At 49.1% G+C, this 20,537-nt stretch overlaps 1 protein-coding gene across 3 annotated transcripts in view; it reads left to right on the forward strand.

The window, feature by feature from the left end:
• The window catches only part of OTOF (otoferlin), a 71,996-nt gene that overhangs the window by 44,521 nt on the left and 6,938 nt on the right, over positions 1-20,537 (forward strand). Inside the window, exons 11-37 of one of the 3 annotated variants that reach the window (XM_031552646.1) lie at positions 308-392; positions 1,512-1,671; positions 2,270-2,456; positions 2,839-3,025; positions 3,667-3,890; positions 4,608-4,716; positions 5,063-5,246; positions 6,245-6,365; positions 7,274-7,374; positions 7,735-7,825; positions 8,361-8,477; positions 9,053-9,205; positions 9,640-9,829; positions 10,176-10,300; positions 10,728-10,862; positions 11,391-11,552; positions 12,391-12,510; positions 12,869-13,030; positions 13,323-13,485; positions 14,204-14,334; positions 14,933-14,962; positions 15,609-15,758; positions 16,107-16,173; positions 17,349-17,503; positions 17,939-18,073; positions 18,922-19,059; positions 20,144-20,271. In XM_031552646.1, coding sequence (XP_031408506.1) covers positions 308-392; positions 1,512-1,671; positions 2,270-2,456; positions 2,839-3,025; positions 3,667-3,890; positions 4,608-4,716; positions 5,063-5,246; positions 6,245-6,365; positions 7,274-7,374; positions 7,735-7,825; positions 8,361-8,477; positions 9,053-9,205; positions 9,640-9,829; positions 10,176-10,300; positions 10,728-10,862; positions 11,391-11,552; positions 12,391-12,510; positions 12,869-13,030; positions 13,323-13,485; positions 14,204-14,334; positions 14,933-14,962; positions 15,609-15,758; positions 16,107-16,173; positions 17,349-17,503; positions 17,939-18,073; positions 18,922-19,059; positions 20,144-20,271 — 3,710 coding nt within the window. The remainder of the gene's footprint in view (positions 1-307; positions 393-1,511; positions 1,672-2,269; positions 2,457-2,838; positions 3,026-3,666; positions 3,891-4,607; positions 4,717-5,062; positions 5,247-6,244; positions 6,366-7,273; positions 7,375-7,734; positions 7,826-8,360; positions 8,478-9,052; positions 9,206-9,639; positions 9,830-10,175; positions 10,301-10,727; positions 10,863-11,390; positions 11,553-12,390; positions 12,511-12,868; positions 13,031-13,322; positions 13,486-14,203; positions 14,335-14,932; positions 14,963-15,608; positions 15,759-16,106; positions 16,174-17,348; positions 17,504-17,938; positions 18,074-18,921; positions 19,060-20,143; positions 20,272-20,537) is intronic. The other 2 variants (XM_003204581.4, XM_010708059.3) reach the window with 2 other exon arrangements.

Here is a 20,537-nt window from a genome sequence, read left to right on the forward strand (position 1 = left end):
AGACCCTTCCTTCTAGTGAACATCCAGTATTTGTTGCTACGGTGGCTGCAAACTGTATCATGTTTCAAAGATGAATTTGTTTGCATTGCTCCCATTCAATCCAAGTCCATGCTTGTGAGAGAGTGCTAAGCAAGAGCTGCCAACCTGGCTGTGCCTCGCAGAGGCCATATGCACAGTGAGGTCCTATAAAGACCAAGGAGAAAACATCAGCTCCCTTCCTATCTGACACTGCACTCTTCTGAAAAGAGCCCTGGGACCCCCATGGCATGCACAAACCTTTGACTTTTCTCCCCTTCTCAATTTCCAGGTGATCCACTCAAAAAACCTCTTGCGCAGTGGGACTTTGGTGGGCTCCTTCAAGATGGACGTTGGGACAGTTTACACCCAGCCTGGTGCGTAACCACAGTTAGCCAACATGCCTACCTGCACCACTGAGAAATGTCTTTGCAAGGGATCCTGCAGGCACTTCTTTCCTCTGGTGATGGTAATTTACTTTAATTAGAATCCAAGATGTAAGTAAGTCACTCTGGTTCCTTCAGAAAAGATGGTATAGTCCATCTGAAATAAGGCACAACAGGCAAGCTGAGATGCCCCCTGGCTGTGCCAGCTCTCCACTGCCCTACTGAAGATGTCCAGGTTATTTAAGTAAGCAAGACACTGCCCGTCCTGATGGCCAGATTTCATAGAACTATAGAATCACCTGAGTTGGAAGGACCATTAAAAATCACCTAGCCCAACTCCTCTGCAATGAACAGGGGCACCTACAGCTCCATCAGGTGCTCAGAGCCCTGTTCAGCCTGGAATGGTTCTTACCCTACGTAGCTGGCATTTATACCAATAGAGAGAGATGGCACACGTGCAATGAAAAAGAGAAAGAGGTTGATTAGAGCTGCTGCCGTGTTGCTGGCTGATGGTAAAGCCCTCAGTGACTTTTCACAGATGGGCCCTATGAATGCTCATAAAATCTGTTGTGCAATTATGGGCTTCGTTTATAGCACATCTGTTTCTGGAAACCTGCTTTATAAAATTGTAAAAGAGCAGTGAATGCCTTTGGCATCCTGTCCTCAAGTGAGGGCAGTGAAAGCTGGTGTGGATGGGATTCATTTAAAGAATTGTGTGAAAGAAGTCCAAAGGAGTCCCTGGAGAGCTCATTTAGTCCATGCCTTCACTGCTCCCTGCCAGATTTCCCAGTATACTTCTGCATGAAAAGACCAGTCCCTGAATTCAGGAATCATACTGGTCCTGGCTGTGGGACTGCTAAAGAAAATGCACATCCAGGAGACCTGTAAAAAGCTCATTCTGCATGGAAATAGCACTGCCTCTTTGATGGCCTGGTGCTTGCATTATGGCAGAGTTGGGCACATGACCATACCTGCAGAAAAGATACCTCCAAAATCTCCAAAATCACTGTCTTTGTCTTTAATTTCAATATTCCATATTCAATTATATTCCAATATTCCAGTACTCTGCATTTCTTCCAATAAATGACAGTCTTGTCCCCTGGCTTCCAGAGCACCAGTTCTACCACAAATGGGCCATCCTTTCTGATCCCGAGGATCTCACCGCTGGGCTGAAAGGTTACCTGAAGTGTGACATCGCTGTTGTGGGGAAAGGGGACAATATCAAGACACCCCACAAAGCCAACGAGACAGAGGAGGATGATATTGAAGGGTATGGAAGGAAAAAACAAGGGAGTGCAAAACCTCATTCTACCCTAAATGCTTTGGGCTAATTAAATATCTCCTTGTACAACCACAGGCTTTCAAATCCATTTCTCAGCCACTCACCACAATCTCAGACTTGTGGCACAAGTCGCTTTCTTGACTTGCTGCAGCCCAGGGGCTTGAGGCGCTGCCTGAACTATTTTAGGTGTTGTTCTGTGCTGTAGTCATATTTTGCCACTTTGTCTTGGACAAATCCAGCAACTCCTCCAGAGATTTTGTTCGCATTGTGCCCCACGGCTCTCATTTCTTCTCCCAGAAGAGGAAAGCAAATTCTTCCAATAAAAGCCATTTGGTGGAGTTTGATTCTCACCCCAAAATACACACCCCTTCTATCATGACAAAGGAAAAGGCTCTTTGTACATCCCACTTGGCAGGTTGGCTTTAGATGTCTAAATTAAGATGAGTTTAATTGCCCTTTTTATCTTCTTTCCATCTTCCCACAGCCTGTGCTCAGGAAGCAAGCTAACTTCACTCACCTTCTTCAGCAAGGCTCTCTGCCAGCCCCAGCAGCTGTTTACAACCCTATTTCTTTGTTGTTGTTGCAGGAACCTCCTCCTACCAGATGGGGTTCCTCCAGAGAGGCAGTGGGCTCGTTTCTACATCAAGATCTATCGAGCAGAGGGCCTGCCCCGTATGAACACCAGCATCATGGCCAATGTGAAGAAGGCTCTCATTGGAGAGAACAAGGACTTGGTAGACCCCTATGTCCAAGTGGCATTTGCAGGGCAGAAGGTGGGTGAGCACCAAGGTGGTTTTGGGAGGTAATGTGAGCAGGACCAGCCACTGTGCTGGTGTCTGGAGACAACCTCATTTGTCCTTGCATGATAACGCTGAGATGCGTGGCAAAATCGCATTGTTTGCTACATGTCATGTTCCCCCTTCTTGTGCAGACTATGATGGGTTTGCAGCCATCTCCATTAGAGGAAAAGAGCTAGTTCCTTGGGAGAGGAAGAAGATGAAATAACCCTAATGTGGTCATTAACATGAGAGGAGTGCAGGACGTGTCCTTGTTTTGACTGAAATAGAGTTAATTTTCTCCGTAATGGTTGCTATGATGCTTGTGACCTCCAACAACCACAGAGATATCAAATATCTTCCTTGTCCCACTCTGCAGGGGAAGACATCAGTGCAAAAAAGCAGCTATGAGCCTCTTTGGAATGAGCAAATCATCTTCACAGAAATGTTCCCCCCATTGTGCAAGCGGATAAAGATCCAGATCCGAGACTCAGACAAAGTCAATGATGTGGCCATTGGTACCCATTTCATTGATTTGAGGAAGATCTCTAATGAAGGAGACAAAGGTAAAGCTGAAGTGGGGTGTGGGACCTTCTTCACAGCAGAGAGGTATCCCTTGGGCAGAGATAGCAAAATAGCTCAGGCTTTCTTCCCAGTCCTGGAGTTAGCTGCTTCTTGGTTGGAGTGAGCAAGACTTACTGCAGTGTCCTTCTGAAGTCACTGGAAAAGAGCTCCTTGAAAATCAAGCCCAATCACAAGTCTTCAGGCCAACATTTGAAGGCAAAGACATTAAAAAACAGTTCCGAGTCACCTGTTGCCATGGATAGATGAATATCTGACAGGCTTCCACTTTCACACATAAATGAACACGTGAGCACACATAGGCAGGAGCATCGTGAAACCAAAGATGGCTCTTTGAAAAAGAACCAGTGGGGAGTTCTTTCTTCTTTCTTGACTCTCATATTAAGAGACATGCCCAATGGGAGACTCACCTCTTTAGACTGATGCATTGCAAAGTACCCATCACTGCCTTCACTGCAAAACTGTTTTCATATGTAATTGCAAAAATGCATCTGCATCTCCATGCACACATATGCATATTCAAGTCCATGTTACCATTCACAGCAGGAAAGTGATGATCCCGAGACAAAGATGTGCCCTTCTTCTTGCATACCCCCTTTTCTACAAGGATATCTGTTCCCTGCAGGCTATCTGCCCACCTTTGGCCCCGCGTGGGTGAACATGTATGGCTCCACTCGGAACTACACTCTGATGGATGAACACCAAGAACTGAATGAGGGACTGGGGGAAGGCGTCTCCTTCCGGGCCAGGCTTCTGATGAGCCTTGCTGTTGAGATATTGGATACCAGCAACCCAGAGATCAACAGCTCCACTGAGGTGCAAGTGGAGCAGGCCACACCAGTTGCTGATGTGAGTCTCCCCTGACCCTACCATTGGCAATGAAGAGTTCTGGATCTCAGTCCCTTGGCTGGTTATCTCTGGTCTCACAGATAGGATTTCACTTAGTATTATGCTAAATGTTCTGCTGTCTTTGCTCTGTGTACACAGATAGATCCGTTCTTGTCCTATAATAGGGATGCCCCCATATGTCAGTCTGTATGAACCAGAGGTGAGAACTAGAAATGGAGCTGTTGAATGACAGCTCATGTTCTGTGTGAAAGCTCTCCTTTGGGAACGGAAAAGTGAAAAGTGGTCTCATCTCAGCTCTAGAGGAAATTAAGCCACCTGGAAGTAAAGCCATTCGATTTCTGAAAGTGCATCCAAACAAAGGGTTCACCAAGGTTTGATTATCTCAGTTTGTGAGCAAGCTTGAGCTCATATCCCTGAGTGTCCTTTAGACAGTCTTCCATGAGCAAGGGATGGCCAATCTCAGTTAAACCACCACATTCAAACATCAGGCTAAAACCTCTGGTCAAACTCTCTCTGCAGAGCTCCTAGAGACCCAGTTCAGGCAGACATCTGCCCCTCACACGGGTCAGGCTGAAGGACACAAAACTCCATGGTCTCCTTAAAACCCAAACAGAGCTCATGAGGGTGCTCAGGTGGACCAGATAATGAACTCCTCTGCCCAGGGCTCAGTGTCCCTCTGGCTGACCCAAACCATGATCTCTGGGATTTATCCTGCAGAACTGCACTGGAAAGATGGAGGAGTTCTTTCTTTTTGGAGCCTTCCTGGAAGCTACCATGATCGACAGGAAGATTGGTGACAAACCCATCAACTTTGAGGTTACAATAGGTTGGTTTTTTTCTTGGTGAGGGTGGTTTTGAAGCATGCTTCGTGGGGAATGAGGGATCCAAGAACAAGAGCGAGGTTTCTTTCCCCCTTTTCCATGCCAGAGCACATGCTTCTGAGACTGACCACAAGGGGATGGCATGCATTCCTTCTAGTTTGAAAAGGGGCCTGAACAGAGTGTAAACATCCATCACTAATTTGTGGTTTCTGGGCAAAGGTTCACAGAGTTGAACTCAACTGCCCTGCGGAGAAAATATCTCCCAACTTGAATGAAAGGCAGGTGACAGAGCCAACTTAGCCTCCATGGGAGTTACACCCCTGTGACTTCATTTCATTTTTCATTCTTGAGGCAACTATGGGAACCAGATTGATGGCATGACCAAACCTGTCCTGCGGAGGAAGAAGGAGGGTGGGGATGGGGACGAGGAGGAGTCCGAGCTGCTGCACAACTCCAGTGAGGATGAAGCTGATGAGGATGGAGAGATGGTCTCTGTCTCCTCATCTCAGCCCATGAAGCCCCTGGTTACAGACAGGTAAGTCTTGAATTCACCTCTCACGCATGTGACCAGCTGTACACCTAACACTTGGCTATCCAGCGCCACAGTGCTCTAACCCTATGATTGCTGCAACAAGCTGCCTTTTTAATATCACCTGGGATCTTAAAAGCAAGATGAGGTTATGGGCACCCAGAGAGGAAGGGAGGATTAAAAAAAAAAATTGCAGGAACAAGTTACTGAGAATGAGTTAGGGAGGAGGCTGGGATAAAAGACCAAATCCCCTCAGTCTCGCTAGCCTTCAGCATCTCTCTTCGGCTCAGTCTGTCTACAGTCATTGATCAGAAAGCCCCAAAGTGAGTGGGATCAGCACACGTCTTTGTGTGCCCAGGCTGGACACAGACCAGGCTTGCATACAAGGGACTCATACTCAGGAAAGCTAATTGGATATAACCTAATGAGATGTACTTAAACTGGATTATTTTAATGATGTTTTACCAGTAGATACGTGCTAGCTATCAGAATTAATTGGCTAAGTTAATTCAATTGAAAAACAAAACAAGCCACATTGAACTAAGGCTATTTGTGCGTTGGATGAAGTCTGCATGGGATTCCCTCTTTTGTTCACCAACTCCTTGCGAAGGTGAATGCTGCAAGGAGAGGAGCAGCACCACACATCTGTGAGCCCATCTCCCTGGGCTCCATCTTCCCCTAGGTGAAGGCCCGAATTGTTGGGAGCCTCACGCTCAGCCATGGGGCAGTGCTGACATATTCTCTGGAAATGTCACTGATGGCTTTAGCAGATGCTTGAGGTTTCATGATAGCCCATGCCAATGTGCTGGCCCCAACAAATCCAGTGCAGGGAAGTGTGCTGGTGGCGAAGCAGCCTCTCTCTTTGAAGATGTAGTGTAGATCAGTCTGGCCTCCTGAGTCCTCCATCCCCATCACAGCTCTGCCACCTAGAAAGAGACAGGGGACACGGGCTATTGGCCATCAGTATGACCACTATGGAGCATCTCATCTGCCTCCTCTTGCAGGAACTACTTCCACCTGCCTTACTTTGAGAAGAAGCCCTGCATCTACATCAAGAGCTGGTGGCAGGATCAGCGCCGCAGGCTGTATAACGCCAACATCATGGACAAGATTGCAGACAAGCTGGTCAGTACGTGCTGGGGAGGGAGGGAGTTGGGGCATGGGGTTAGCCATGGGGCACATCCAGGCTCCCTGAGCATCTCTGCAGCTTGCCACAAAGCAGGGACAAATCATGGTAGGGGTCCACTAGACAGCTTGTGCAGAAAGGGAAAAGTTCCCTGGTATGAAGTGCTCCACATTTTGAACACTTCCAAATCCCAGGAGCTCACTGTATTTTCTCAGTTAGACCCAGGGATTCTCATAAAGAGCAGAAGAGCAGGGAGGCTGCCCACTCCACAGACTGTAGGAGTGAAGCCACTTCTCCGGCAGAGCCTCAGTAGTCATCTCAGCTAATTCCTGAGGAGCCTCTATGTCAACTCCAAATTGGTGGGGTCAAAGCAGGCATCCAGTTACAGAATCTTAGAATGAATGGGGTTGGAAGAGACCTTAAAGCCCACCCAGGAGGGACACCTCCTACCAGATCAGGCTTTCTAGGGCTCCGTCCAGCCTGGCCCTGAGCATCTCCAGGGATGGAGCACCCACAGTTTCTTTGGCAGCCTGTAGCAGGGCCTCACCACCCTCATCATAACGGATTTCTTCCTAATGCCTACTCTAAATCTACTCTTTTGGTTTAATGCCTTTACTCCTTGTCCTGTCACTACACCCCCTGACTAGAGCAAGGAGTAGAGCAGAGGAGTCCAAGAAGGATCGGTAAAGAGAAAACCTAGCAGATCCAGCCAGGATGATGTGGGAGCTGTTCCCATCATCCAAAGCTGCCTCCCACAGCCAAACCTGTCCCGGATCCAAGACCTGACATCATCACATGTGAAAAAGCAATTAGATGCTCCCACTAGCAGCCCCCTATGGAGTTGATCCTTGTAGGACTGGACCTCACCCCACTGCCCCCCTCACCACTTCCCCTATCCCTGCTGCAGGAGGAAGGGCTCAATGATGTACAGGAAATGATCAAAACAGAGAAACCTCACCCAGAGCGCCGGCTCCGAGGGGTCCTGGAGGAGCTGAGCAGCGGATGCTTGTGAGTAAAAGATGGGCAAAAGTGCTGTACTGCAAACCCCTGCTTTCTGTGTGGTTATGGGCAAGGTTGTGGCACTGAGGTTGTGATCTCATCACGCCTTATCCTCTGGAGGATAGGCAAGTATTTCATTGCATTGGCACAACACAACATGGGTTGCCTTTTGGCTTGGAGTGGTGCTTATATCTACACACCAACAATCCCAAAACAGCAACAAAAGCCTCAATATTGCGGCCTCTGTGTGCTGGTACCTGAATGGCACCAACTCTCCATGTACAACACCACACTGGGAGGCAAAAAGCTGCCTGGAAATGATTGCATTCCAAATGGGGACCAAAGACATTCATGCTTCCCTTCCCACAGGCGCTTTGTGACGCTGGCTGACAAGGACCAGCACCACTCTTCTCGCACGAGGTTGGACCGGGAGAGGCTCAAATCCTGCATGCGGGAGCTGGTGAGTGTGATTCAATTGGGAAGATCTGAGACTAGTTCTGACCTTGATAAAGCAATGCGAATTTGCTCTTTGGGCATGCTGGTTTCCAGTCTCCATGCATTGAGGGTTTGGGGTTTCCTGCTGGATAGAGGAGCCCAAGAGCTCTTGAGTCTTGCATGGATCCCAGAGGTACTTGGGGATACATGACTGCCTCTCTTCCACTGTGCTCTGCTTTGCCATGGGAAGGAATCCAGGAGTACTGGCAAAGAGCCCCACTGGTGTCAGACAGCTGAGGAAATTGGAGAGGAGGATTTTGGGGGGATCTCTGCAAAGCACAGCTGCTCCAGCAGTAGAGCTGGCCTACATATCTGGGGTTGATAGCCCAGCTCTTTGCAAAAGCGTTAGACATGCAGAAGAGACATACAAAGACCAGCTTATCCAGCTGACACGGTCAAGGACACCAGCTTCCGTAGACAACTGCAACTCCATGTATTTAAGGTGTGAGAGCCTTCATGGCCCCTATTCTGAACTGTCTTGGACTCCCCTTTCACTGCAGGAGAACATGGGCCAGCAAGCCACGACTCTGCGGTCGCAGGTGAAGAAGAACACCATGAAAGACAAGCTGAAGCAGGTGCAGAACTTCCTGCAGAAACTCCGTTTCTTGGCAGACGAGGTGCGTTCCCCTGCATGGAGGGAGCAACAGGGCACTGACACAGCAGGCAGGGCCCAAGAGGAGCACTCTCTGCAATCTCTGTAGGTGCGAGAGGTCCTCATGGCATAGGTCTTGCCCAAGGAGTCTCTCCAAGTCTATACACTGCCCCCATGGAGCTCTGCTGGAGTGAAATGGATCAGCGCTAAAACTCTTCCTCTCAACATCTTTCATAGTAGGGAACTGAGATATGGTCTCTGCCCATGAGCCCTCATGGTCACTGAGAAATGAGGAAAGATAAATCTTTAGTCTTCTAACCCCCAAAGTTATTATTTTGATTAAAACAAACATAAATCCCAGGTTTTTTTTCTACCTAAGCTTCACACTGCAGAGCTTAGGTCTCAGCAGCTTTGCTTAAGCAGACAAGGTTCTCCAATGGGAGGCTCAATATCATTCCAATGGTCATAATGTGGCACTAGGGGCATCCATCTGCTGTGGGATCTGCTGAATTTGCCCTACAAAGCTCCGCAGCCCTGCCAGTACCTCAGTGGTTCAGAAAGCGCTAAGGGCCTGACACGTCTCTTTGGTTTTGTTCACAGCCCCAGCACACCATCCCCGACATCTTCGTCTGGATGATGAGCAATAACAAGCGCATTGCCTACGCCCGTGTCCCTTCCAAGGACATCCTCTACTCCATTGTGGATGAGGAGATGGGCAAGGACTGCGCCAAAGTGAAGACCGTCTTTCTCAAGGTGTGTGCCTGTTTTCCCAGGGGGAAATGCAGCCAAGAGGAGGAGGTGGAGAAGAGACAGAGCAGGAGAGTGGGAGATAGAGATGAGAGAACTGAGGGTCCAATTTTGCTGGTGCTTGAATAGTAGGCACAAAAGATCCACTACTGGTAGTGATAGAAACCTGCTGCTAGCAATGATCTTATTCAGTTCAGTAGGTCAGAAATGTCTGGAAGGGGAATGATGTTTGGTCCAGTTAGCCAGAGAAGGGAAATCTGATTTGGAAAGAGGAAGTCAGTGTTGTAGGAAGAACATCTGGAAAAAATGAGGATGGGGTCCTTGTGTTTAAGTGGCAGGGGTGCAAGCAGTGTAGTGCAGTGAAGTGTGGTGTGACGTGGCCTGTCCTTCTCCAAGGCCACCTCTGTCAACCTGTAAACTTCTCTGTTCTTTATGCCCAGCTGCCTGGAAAGAGGGGTTTCGGACCTGCCGGCTGGACAGTTCAGGCCAAGATGGAGATTTACTTGTGGCTGGGCCTCAACAAACAGCGCAAAGACTTCCTGAGTGGCTTGCCCTGTGGCTTCGAGGAGAAGAAGACCACGAGAGGCCAAAACCTGCCGTCCTTCCCTCCCATCAGCCTTCTTTACACCAGTAAGAGCTTCCCACCCTTGGTAGGTCTGGGAATAGGACATGGAGAGGGCAGGAGGAAGCCAGCTTGGACACCACTTGGGATGAGGGCCTTCTGGTTGCGAGCTGAGATGTGGGAATTGTATGGCCTCTTCCCTGCTACCCTGTTCTTAGCTGTCATTCTGCATATCAACAGTAGGATGCTGAGGAAATTATTATCCACCTGGGACTCATGTTTTGAATGTATTTCCTTCATTAGTGCTGAACCTGAGCAAAAGGAGACTGCTGAGCTCTTGCTCTCCAGGCTGAGCCCCACAGCTGGGCTCCAGTGTTGTGTAGTAAGTTCCCTCACTTCCATTCTCTGTTGCAGAGAAGCAAGTTTTCCAGCTGCGAGCCCACATGTACCAGGCCAGGAGTTTATTTGCTGCTGACAGTAGTGGCCTTTCAGACCCCTTTGCCCGAGTCTTCTTCACCTCCCAGAGCCAATGCACTGAGGTAAACACCTCTCCTGACCTGGAGGGCTGGAGGTTTCTGGGGTTGCTGTGACAATTGTCCCATCAGCTCTACATCCTGCTCCCATGCGACAGGTCTCATGACTGCTAGTGAATCATGGGTGAGGTTAAAATTAAACACGGTATGGGAAAGTTGCTATGGCACTGGGGCTTGGCTGTTTCCAAGGGCCCTGCTGGAAGTCCCTTCCCCAGCAGCACCTTCAGAACACACCCTCATTCACCCGCACACTGCCTTCCTGCATCCCTGAGACTGCATTTTCACCTGCCTGGCTAGGAGCAACTGGAGCATGCTGAAAGCCCATTCCCATGGCTGCCTTTGGGACAGGGAAACTGAAACTGACATCCAGCCTGCTGTCATTCTGTAGAATCCCAACCCTGGGCTGGAGCTGTAAGTCCATCTTCCGTTCTAGGTTCTCAATGAAACCCTGTGCCCAACCTGGGACCAGCTGCTGGTTTTTGACAATGTGGAGCTGTACGGAGAAGCCCATGAGATGCGGGACGACCCTCCTATAATTGTCATTGAGATCTATGACCAGGACACAGTGGTAAGATGAATCCTGGCAGAGAAAAATGTCTCTAATTTTGATGCTATGTTCACAGGCCAGGAAGACAGTGCAGTAGGCACAGTGATGATGGGTTAACGGTTGGACTTGATGATCTTAGCAGTCCTTTCCAACCCAAATGATTCCGTGAAGGTGCAAGAAGCATGTTTTCTCCTGATCCTTGGAAGAAGATACCCCCGCATTTCCAAGAGCATGAACTAGGAGCTGCTACTCATCTCTTAGACAAAACTGAATGATATCTTATTTTTGGAGAGTAAAGCAAGAGTTTTTGTGATGTGGTAATTGAGGAGACATTACCTTAGTCTTTCCCTTCAAAGTAGCTGCTCAATCATGGCCTCCTTGCTGTTCCAGCCGTAGGCCATTTCCTTTACCTTGAAGATGTTTATACTTAGAAAGTGCCCTCAGACAGGAAGCCAAAGCTGGCACTAATCTTTGATGTCTCAAAAAAGAGAAAGCTGTAAGATATATTGTGCTGGGCCAGCAAACTCATGTACTCCTTTCCCTCTCTAGGGCAAAGCTGACTTCATGGGCCGCACCTTTGCCAAGCCAGTGGTGAAAATGTCAGATGAGCAGTACTGCCCACCACGCTTCCCCCCACAGCTGGAATACTACCAGATCTACCGGGGCAACTCTACAGCAGGAGACCTTCTGGCTGCCTTTGAGCTGCTCCAGGTGCCAGCAAGCACAGACTGAGGGAGGGGAAGTTGTAAGGGAGTGGGAATTAATCCATGCTTATGCAGAGAGTGTGTATTTTGTACATCCTTCAAAATCCAGAAGGGCATAGCACAGCTACTGTGCCAGCAAGAGCTCCTGTGCAGTTATGCTGATCAAGATGGTGTACAGCAAGTCCTGGACAGGACACCCTATTGATGTCTTGTGTTAGCCCAAATTCTATACAGCAAGACATCAATAGATGTCTTGGTGCTCTTCAAGATGCCAGTTTGAACATTTCGGAGCTACATGCTCTCTCCATCCCAGGTCCCACTTTCATTTCAAAGGGGACTTTATTTTGCATGTCTGCCTGCCATGTCCTCAGATGCCCTGTGATAATGGCAAGATCAGGGCAGCCTTGCAGATTGCTGTTGAGTCTAGAGTCTTACCATGAAGGTGCTTTTCCTGTTTCTCTGTCCAAGCACCTTGCTCAAAGGCTTGTCCAAGTCTTTTGTTTTCCCAGCTTCCCCTTTCACACCTTGCCACAACCAATTCCTTCTGCCTCTTGCGTTATGCTCCAGGTGTTCTGGGCTCTTCCCTGTATACAAAATAAAGCAGGAGGATGCATGCTTACCGCAGATCCCTTTCATTTTCATTCTTTCTTGGAGCTTCACAGAGAAGATGTGACCGTTCCATTATTAAAAGTTTTCAAAGCTCAGTTGAGCAAACTGCTCTAGGGAAAGATGTCCCTGCCCATGGCAGGGGGTTGAACTAGATGGTGCGTAAGGGTCCATTTGAGCCCCAAACGTTATATGATTCTACAACACAATGTTCCTAATCCACACTGCATTTCTTTCAGATTGGTTCCGGGGGCAAGTCAGACCTGCCCCCAATTGATGGCCCCACAGACATAGACCGAGGCCCCATCCTGCCGGTGCCACTGGGGATTCGGCCAGTGCTGAGTAAATACAGAGTGGAGGTAATTGCATTGGAGTGCCAGATCTTAATGTTCAGCAGTGAGGTGGGCTGTGTGCATCTCACAAACTTGATCTTCTTGTGTTCAGTGAGGTCCCAGAGCAGAAAAGAAACTGCTGAGAGCAGCAGAGATCTTGGGTTATTCTGGATCAGCTGTGGGTTGGAATATGTGGGGTGTTAGACTGTGCTGCAGGCCATGCAGAGAAGAAGAGGAATGCTCAGGGATCCACCAGTCCCCAAGCAATGGCATTTGTTTCCCTGCTCCTCAATACAGCTTCTTTATACCAAAGTCTATGGCCCCAGCTGGACTCTATCCAAGGGCAGTCCTTCTCTCACACTCATGCTTTCTCCTCCTGTCCTAGATCTTGTTTTGGGGACTCAGGGACCTGAAGAGAGTGAACCTGGCCCAGGTGGACCGACCCCGTGTGGACATTGAGTGTGCTGGGAAGGGGGTCCAGTCAGCCCTCATCCAGAACTACAAGAAAAACCCAAACTTCAGCACTTTGGTCAAGTGGTTTGAAGTGGTGAGTGCTTCTCTTCCCCATGGGCCCTCAGATGCCCCAGACTTTCTGAAGCCCCAGATGATGGCTCCTAGCCCCTTGCTTCAAGATTCCCTGCAGCAACAAAGGATTTGATCTCCAACCCAGTTGGTGGTGGCCTTTCTCAGAGCGCTCCCAAGGCCTGCTTCCCTGAGCTGCTCTACACCTCTTCCTCTCCTATCTCTGCTTTAGTTCCTGCTGGTCTCTCCAACAACCCATGTCAAAGCCCCACAGCCCACATCCATCCCTTGCTAACTGGCACATCTTTACATCCCAGGACCTCCCAGAGAATGAGCTGCTCCACCCGCCCTTGAACATCCGAGTGGTGGACTGCCGGGCTTTTGGGCGCTACACCTTGGTGGGCTCCCATACTGTCAGCTCCCTCCGAAAGTTCATCTACCGCCCACCAGATAAGAAAGCCCAGCACTGGAATATGACAGGTATCCAGCCTTGGGCCATGGGGACACAGCTTGTGGGGGTGTCTGTGGAGCACCGCAGACAATTGAGGGGCATAGACAAAGAGGAAATGGGATGGTTCCTGTTGTAAGACAAGACCGCTTCATTCCCTACCATCTACAATAAGGGCAGTGAGGCACTGGCACAGGTTGCCCAGAGGTGGTGGTGCCTCATCCCTGCAGACACCCAAGGTCAGGCTGGATGGGGCTCTGAGCATCTAATGGAGCTGTGGGTGTCCCTGTTCATTGAAGCAGAGTGGGACCAGGTGGCCTTTAGAGGTTTCTTCCAACTCAATCCATTCCGTGGTTCTATGATCTCTGTATCTTCATGACTCCACACTCCATATGTTCCCCAAGATTCAAGGTGAATTTGCTATGCTCTCTGCTGCTGCTGCTGCTGTTTGGACCTCTACTTGCATCTCAGTGTGCTGGTATCTTCAGGGTAATCCCTTTCCATATTTCTTCTCTAGAAGTTGGGGCAGATATTAAAAACAAACCTTTCTCATCCTCTGCTTTCCTTTTTTACATCACCATCTTTTAATCATGCTATAAGGGTCTGTGCTCATTCCCCCCACCCCTCTCCCCTGAGCAAGATGACCTTACATCACTCCTGCATGAATATTGCAACGTCTTACCTGAGCTTTCAGTTTCTTTTCTACTCTCTCCTTCTCTCTTGTTCTCTCTTTCTCTGTCCTCTGACCAGCTAAACAGTTCAAAGGCTATCTGGCAATGGCCAACGGGGCCCCTCGCTCTCGCCCCACAGGGGAGATCATTGTCAACATGGAACCTGAGGTTCCTATCAAGAAGATGGAGACCATGGTGAAGCTAGAAGCTGTGAGTATCTGTGTGTCAGAGCTCTGTTAACATTGCTTTCTTCACTGAACTGCCCATCTCTGGGGGATTTCACCCAAAGGAGGGTTGCTTTATCCTGTGCAATTACAGGGCTGGGTTGATGCTTGGAGTTGAAAGGTCTTGGGTCAGTACCAGTCCTACAAATCAACCTCTTTCTGTTGTGGCTAGACTCAACTGTTTCTTGCTGTCCAGAGAAGGACAATTCTGGGCTAAGCAAATTAGACAGCTTCTTGTTTTCCTTCAAAAATGGTCAAATGGGAAAGAGGACCTCCCTTCCTATGCAAGAAAAGCTCAAAGAGAGCAGAATCTTTGTTGCATGGAATGCTGGTTCTCCTTGGAACCCAAGAGAGGTGTCTCCAAGGCAGAGTTGAGTTTGGTGTGTCACAGCAGCATCTCCCATGTACACAGAGCTTTCCCAGCCAGGGCTCTGTGCAAGGCTTGTGGTTTTTTACACCATGGGGAATGGTCTGTGATTTTTCCAGCTTGCCATACATGTATGTGCCTGTGTGTATGCAAACTCAGGTGAGATTGCACTGTTAACCTACTCTTCCTCTCTGTTCCCTTCCACCCTGGGCGGCAGAACTCTGATGCGGTGGTGAAGGTGGATGTGGTAAGTGATGGCTCTGCTCATCATCCCTGCTCCCAACCTCTACACCCCATCTTACCCTTCTGAGCAGCTCTCAATGGACCATGCATCCTCAACATCCCTAAAATAGGTGGGGACTAGTGCCATTTTGTCCCAGGGAAGAGATGGAGTAGTGTTGCCTGTTAAAGAACTCTGGCCTGGTCACCGCAGACTGGGATGCACTTCTGAACCAGCACTTCCCAGCACTGCTGTGCCAGGAGGAGCAGGGCAGACAGCTCCCTGGGAAGGAGGTGCTGGTTATTGCCATCATAACCAGTTACCAGAACCCAGAGGGGTTTGTGGTGCCTCCAGGAGGACACAGGGTACTTCCTAGGCAGAGGGAGGATCGCTGCCACATACTGTGCTGTAGCATGATAAATGCATGAATGAAATGGATGACGGATAGGAAGAGATGTCTCAGGATGCTGGCACAGGATTGCTGGAGCCTTAGGCACCTCACTTTGCTGCTCAGTGCCCATGTCTTTGTCTTAAGGGGGAAAGTGCTAAAGAGGCCATGCAGCCAGGAGGCACTGTCTGCTCAGGTGCTTTCCCCACCACCTTTCCACTACAAGATGTGTTTGATTTTCACCTGAATCCTCTTCTCTGCCTTTGCTACCCTTGTTCCCCTCAGTCTGAAGAAGAGAAGGAGAAAAAGAAAAAGAAGAAGAAAGGAGGAGGAGGAGGAGGAGGAGGAGGAGAAGAAATAGAAGAGGAGGAGCCAGATGAGAGCATGCTGGACTGGTGGTCCAAGTATTTTGCTTCAATTGAGACTATGAAAGAGGTGGGTGCTGAACAAAGGAGCGGGGGTATGTAGGAATAGGAGAATGCTATTACCTCCTGTAACCAAGGCCTCAGCTCTCTCCAGCTGTTGGTGAGGCATTCACTTGTCAGAGCTGAGCAAGATTCAGCTTCCTTGCATGCACTTGATATGCACATGGTGTTGGGTTTGCAGGCAAACACAACTGATAACAGCATCACTGCTCAAGGCTGCACCAAGCACCTCTGTGGCCAGACCTTAGCTCGCTGCTTGGATAGGAAAAAAGCTATGACCCTGAGTCAGGCATTTCCAGTGAGCACAGAGCCCCTTAACACAGTTACCCACTCCTTGCTTGCTTCATTTCTCCCCCAGCAACTCCGGCAGCAGGAAGTAGCTGCAGCAGAAGCAGAGGAGAAGGAAGAGATGGAGATTGCAGAGGGTAAGCAGCTTGCAAGCAAGAGAGGGAGTTGAGCTGCAAAGGGGAGGACCAGGGCTTGAGCACCCTGCTGGACCATGCATATGGCCACAGGGGTGACGGGTGACCTCATCTATTTGCAGCCTGGAGGCTCCTTGCCAGTCCCATCAGTAGGGCTGGAACAGGTTTCCCTGAGGACTTTCACCCATCCTTTCTGTATGTCCCACATTCATATGGCAACAGGCCGTTTTGTTGCTTAAGCAATGCAAAATTTATTAGCTGAGAGAAGCATAGAGCCTGGTTTCATTATGAAGGCCAGCCTTCATATCATAAGAAAGATGAAGTGAAGTCTTGCCAAACTTGGAGCAGCTTCTTCATTGGGTTTGCTGTCATGGCAGGGATGCTGGGAGATGTCTTGCATCCCACATCCTTCTTGTTCTGTCTTCTGAGCAGGACCCATTTCCCCTTGGCACTCCCATTCCTTCCTCCATTCCTCTTCAACACTATGTCCTTGTTGTTTTTTGTCTGTCCTCATCTGCACTGCCCAGCAATCATGAAAGCCGGCAGATTGAGGCAGTGAGGGATGGGGATTGTAGATGGGTGGGAGAAGAGCACGACGTTGCTCAGCTCAGACTTCTTTCCAACAGCCTTTCCTTGTGTAACTGGTGCCACCAGCTGGTGGCTGATCTGAATAGAAACCCAGCTGGCCACGGGCATCACCCTCTGTAAGGGCAGCAGCCTGTGCCTTGGTGCTGAGCATCAAGCACTGTCACCTTTGCAATACCTAGGCTGGGCTTTTCTTTTCCAGGCTGCACGTGACAGGAAAATTCTTCAGTGGGAGGAAGAAAAGGAGATGCTGTTGGTAGGATCAGGTCTTATTACTGCTATGGAGGCTAGCTAGAAGCTAGTGCTCTCGGCCATCTAAATAATTTGTATTCTGGAAGCTCCTTGCATGGAGGCTACTAGGCTTCTGGAAATGCTGTGATAAAGGCAGCGATGGCCAGAGAACAAGAAAAGAAAGGAGAGGGCTTGAAGAATTACTCCAGAGCTGGAATGGGAGCTGCAGGCAATCACAGCTGTCAGCTTTCATGATCCTTCCATTTTAACAACCTTGATCAAGTCTCCCTTCCCTGTCTCCCCCACCCTTCTTCACCTTCATTTCCATCTCCTCCATCCTTGCTGCTTTCCCTTGGACCCAGAAATCAAACTTGATGACTCTCCCATGAAAGGCTTCAAGGGACAGGCAAAGAACAAGGAGAAGTCCAAGGCACCCAAAGATGACAAGAAGAAGAAGCAGCAGTCAGCCCCTGAGCTCCCTGAGAAGAAGAACAAGCAGAAGATTGATGAACTGAAGGTGCGTGTGTCAGCTCACAAGAAGGAGGCCCTGCAGCTTGGTTTGGCTCTGGCTAGAGGGGAGGGCTTTCCAGCCCTGGCCAGCCCAATTGAGATTCAGCAGGGATGGGCTCTGTTTTACGGTACATGGTGTTTACTAGGATTGATGTAGCCTGCGAATCTGGGGCTCAGAACCTGAATCTTCCACAGTTTGGGAACAGCTGCTCTCATCCACTCAGCTGAACATCCCTCTTGTACACAATCAGTTTGAGGAGGCACTTATATCAAGGTCCAAACCAAAGATCCTTTCTCTTCCTAGAGAATTTGGCACTGGGAGCTTTGTTCCATCTTAGTTGCACTGGGCATATTTTTTCCTCAGTGGTTTTGTTGTTTTGGTTGTTGTTTTTGTTGTTGTTGTTGTTATTTTTACCTGATTCCCCTCTTTTCTGTCTTTTAGGTCTTCAACAAAGAGCTAGAAGCAGAGTTTGATAACTTTGAGGACTGGCTGCACACCTTCAACCTGCTCCGTGGGAAGATTGGGGACAATGATGACAATGCAACAGAAGAAGAGCGGATAGTGGGAAGGTTCAAAGTGAGTTTGGTGGCTGAGTTGCCCAGGACAGGGACAGTCCTTGCCTATAGGCTTCTGTGCTGAAGGTGCTTCAATAGGAAGGGACTGGATGCAGTAAAAATCAAATTACATTGACCCAACCACAAAACCTTGCATGGATGGAAAGCCTTTATGGATAGTTCCAGACTTCAGGTAGCGCATCTACAGAGAGAGTGGTCTGTAGGCAAACAGATGCTTGATAGTTCTTACAGAAGGCTTCTCCTCTTCAAAGACTGCTGTGGAAATGAGTCCTGCCCTTGGTTTTCTCTGTGAACCATTTCTCCTCAGGCGTACTCACCTGGATTCACTGCCATTGTGCACCTGTGCCAGTACCCAGGCAATGCAGGAGCACATCTGTCCACTGTAAGATTCTTGGAAAAGTGAGGGTGCTTTTGGAGGGTGTGATCCTGACCAGATTAAGCCTATTAATGCCAAATTTGCCCTTTGCTTGTGTTAAGTGATATAAAAAGCGTGGCTGCCACCTCCAACTACTCTGGCCAGGACCACTCCTGCCCAGCCCCAAGAGCCCAGCCTGGTGCCTGAGACTTGGTATCTCTGCCCCAGGCTGTTGTCCTTCTGTAGTTTTAGCCTTGGAAATCCCTGTCCATAAGCGCCTTGCTAGTCCGATTCCTCTGCAAGCCTCCTTCCCTTTGTCGAATTTCTTTGCTCGTGGTAGCAAACCCTGAAAGCAGTGCTTGAGGGGTGAAGAAAGCTTCCAGATATGCTACAGCACATGGCTAGAGGCAAGGCTGAGCCCAAGGTGATCTAGGATGGGCCTGCTCGCCCTGGGCAGCCAGGTTCTAATCAGGTTGTGTACTCCCTCCCACCAGGGCTCCATGTGTGTCTACAAAGTGCCTCTCCCTGATGATATTACCAAGGAGGCAGGATACGACCCCACCTTTGGCATGTTCCAGGGGATTCCCAGCAATGACCCCATCAACGTGCTGGTCCGAGTCTATATTGTGAGGGTGAGTATAATAGCATGGTGTGGCAAGGTATGATCCTGTGCTCCCTTCCACACTGCACATCCTGGAGCTGATCCTAAATCTGCAGGTAAACTGGGTTTTAGCTCTCAGGATCTGGACTAGAAGGTGCTGGTTCCTTACATCCCCATCACGCTTTAGTACAGAGCACAGTGGGAGCTGGCGGGATCTAGCAGACCTGGCAGAAGGGGGTGGCACCTTCTTCAGCATATCCTGAATTATTATCAGCCTGGTGCAGCTAATGGACAATACATCCTTACATATACAGAGTGTGCCCTGGGAAACTCTGACCCCCAAACCAGTCACCTTGTGTTTGCAAGAACAGGAGTGAGACATCAGCGAGGCACTAGCCCTGCATAGGAGCACACAGGCTGACCCTTTTTACCACTTTGCCCCTGATGTTTTACAAATACAACTTTGGGTGATGTTTCCCACTAGCCTGGTTCTCCATCCAGTGCAGCATCACTGTGACCAGTGGTGAGGAGGAGTCTACCATTCATCGTCACCATTGATGTTGTGACAGTAGCTACCAGCCTGGCCAGTACCACTGCTAACCGGGACTGGCTTCATCAATAGATATGCCCTGGCATGGGAAACTGCTGATGTGTGCAACAATGGAGGCTGGAACTGGAGAGTTTGAAATCACCCTTAATATGAGAGTGATTTGTGAGAAAAATTCCCTTTGTGAGGTGAATCCCCACAAGCCCTGGACCTCAACGTACTCAGTGGAGAGAACAACAGCTGATGGAGGAAGTCTTCTTGACCTACAAGTTTTGCTCTAGGTCTCTCTTTAGAAACAGGAAAGGAGGTTCTGTTTACATATTTCTGAGGGGACACAGCCAACTATGCCTGGCTAGGCCAACTCAACTTCTCCCCAGGTGGAGACAGGGTTTAACATGCAGCAGGACTTCTCACCAGCTTAAGCGAAGTGACTCTGTTTAGGGGACAAAAGAGTTTCGCCATGTGGCTTTGGCCAGGTAGAGCCACCTGGTCTCACGGATCAGGACAGAAACATTGCTGAATTGTTCACTAGCATGGATGGAGCTGACTTAACATTTCTCCACTCCAGGCCACAGACCTCCACCCAGCTGACATCAACGGGAAAGCTGATCCTTATATTGCCATCAAGCTGGGGAAGACAGACATCAAAGACAAGGAGAACTATATCTCCAAGCAGCTGAACCCTGTCTTTGGAAAGTGAGTTGCCCAAGCTCTATACACCTGTTCACACCCAGAATGGGTTAGCTACGCTTGTCATCACTTGGACCTGCACCCTAGTCATCCTACAGCTGCTTAGTGTTAAGAGGTTGGGACTCATCACACAGCACTTTCCTTACAAGTGTGCAGGCATACTCATTTAAGCCCACCTCTCCTTTAGCAACAGTGTGGTCAACATAGTAAAGGATGTTTAGAAGATGTCCACATCTGAACATGACAAAGTATCTGCTTTAGGAGGCTGAACT

This window comes from Meleagris gallopavo, chromosome 2 (assembly GCF_000146605.3).
Source record: "Meleagris gallopavo isolate NT-WF06-2002-E0010 breed Aviagen turkey brand Nicholas breeding stock chromosome 2, Turkey_5.1, whole genome shotgun sequence".
Taxonomy (NCBI): Eukaryota; Metazoa; Chordata; class Aves; order Galliformes; family Phasianidae; genus Meleagris; species Meleagris gallopavo.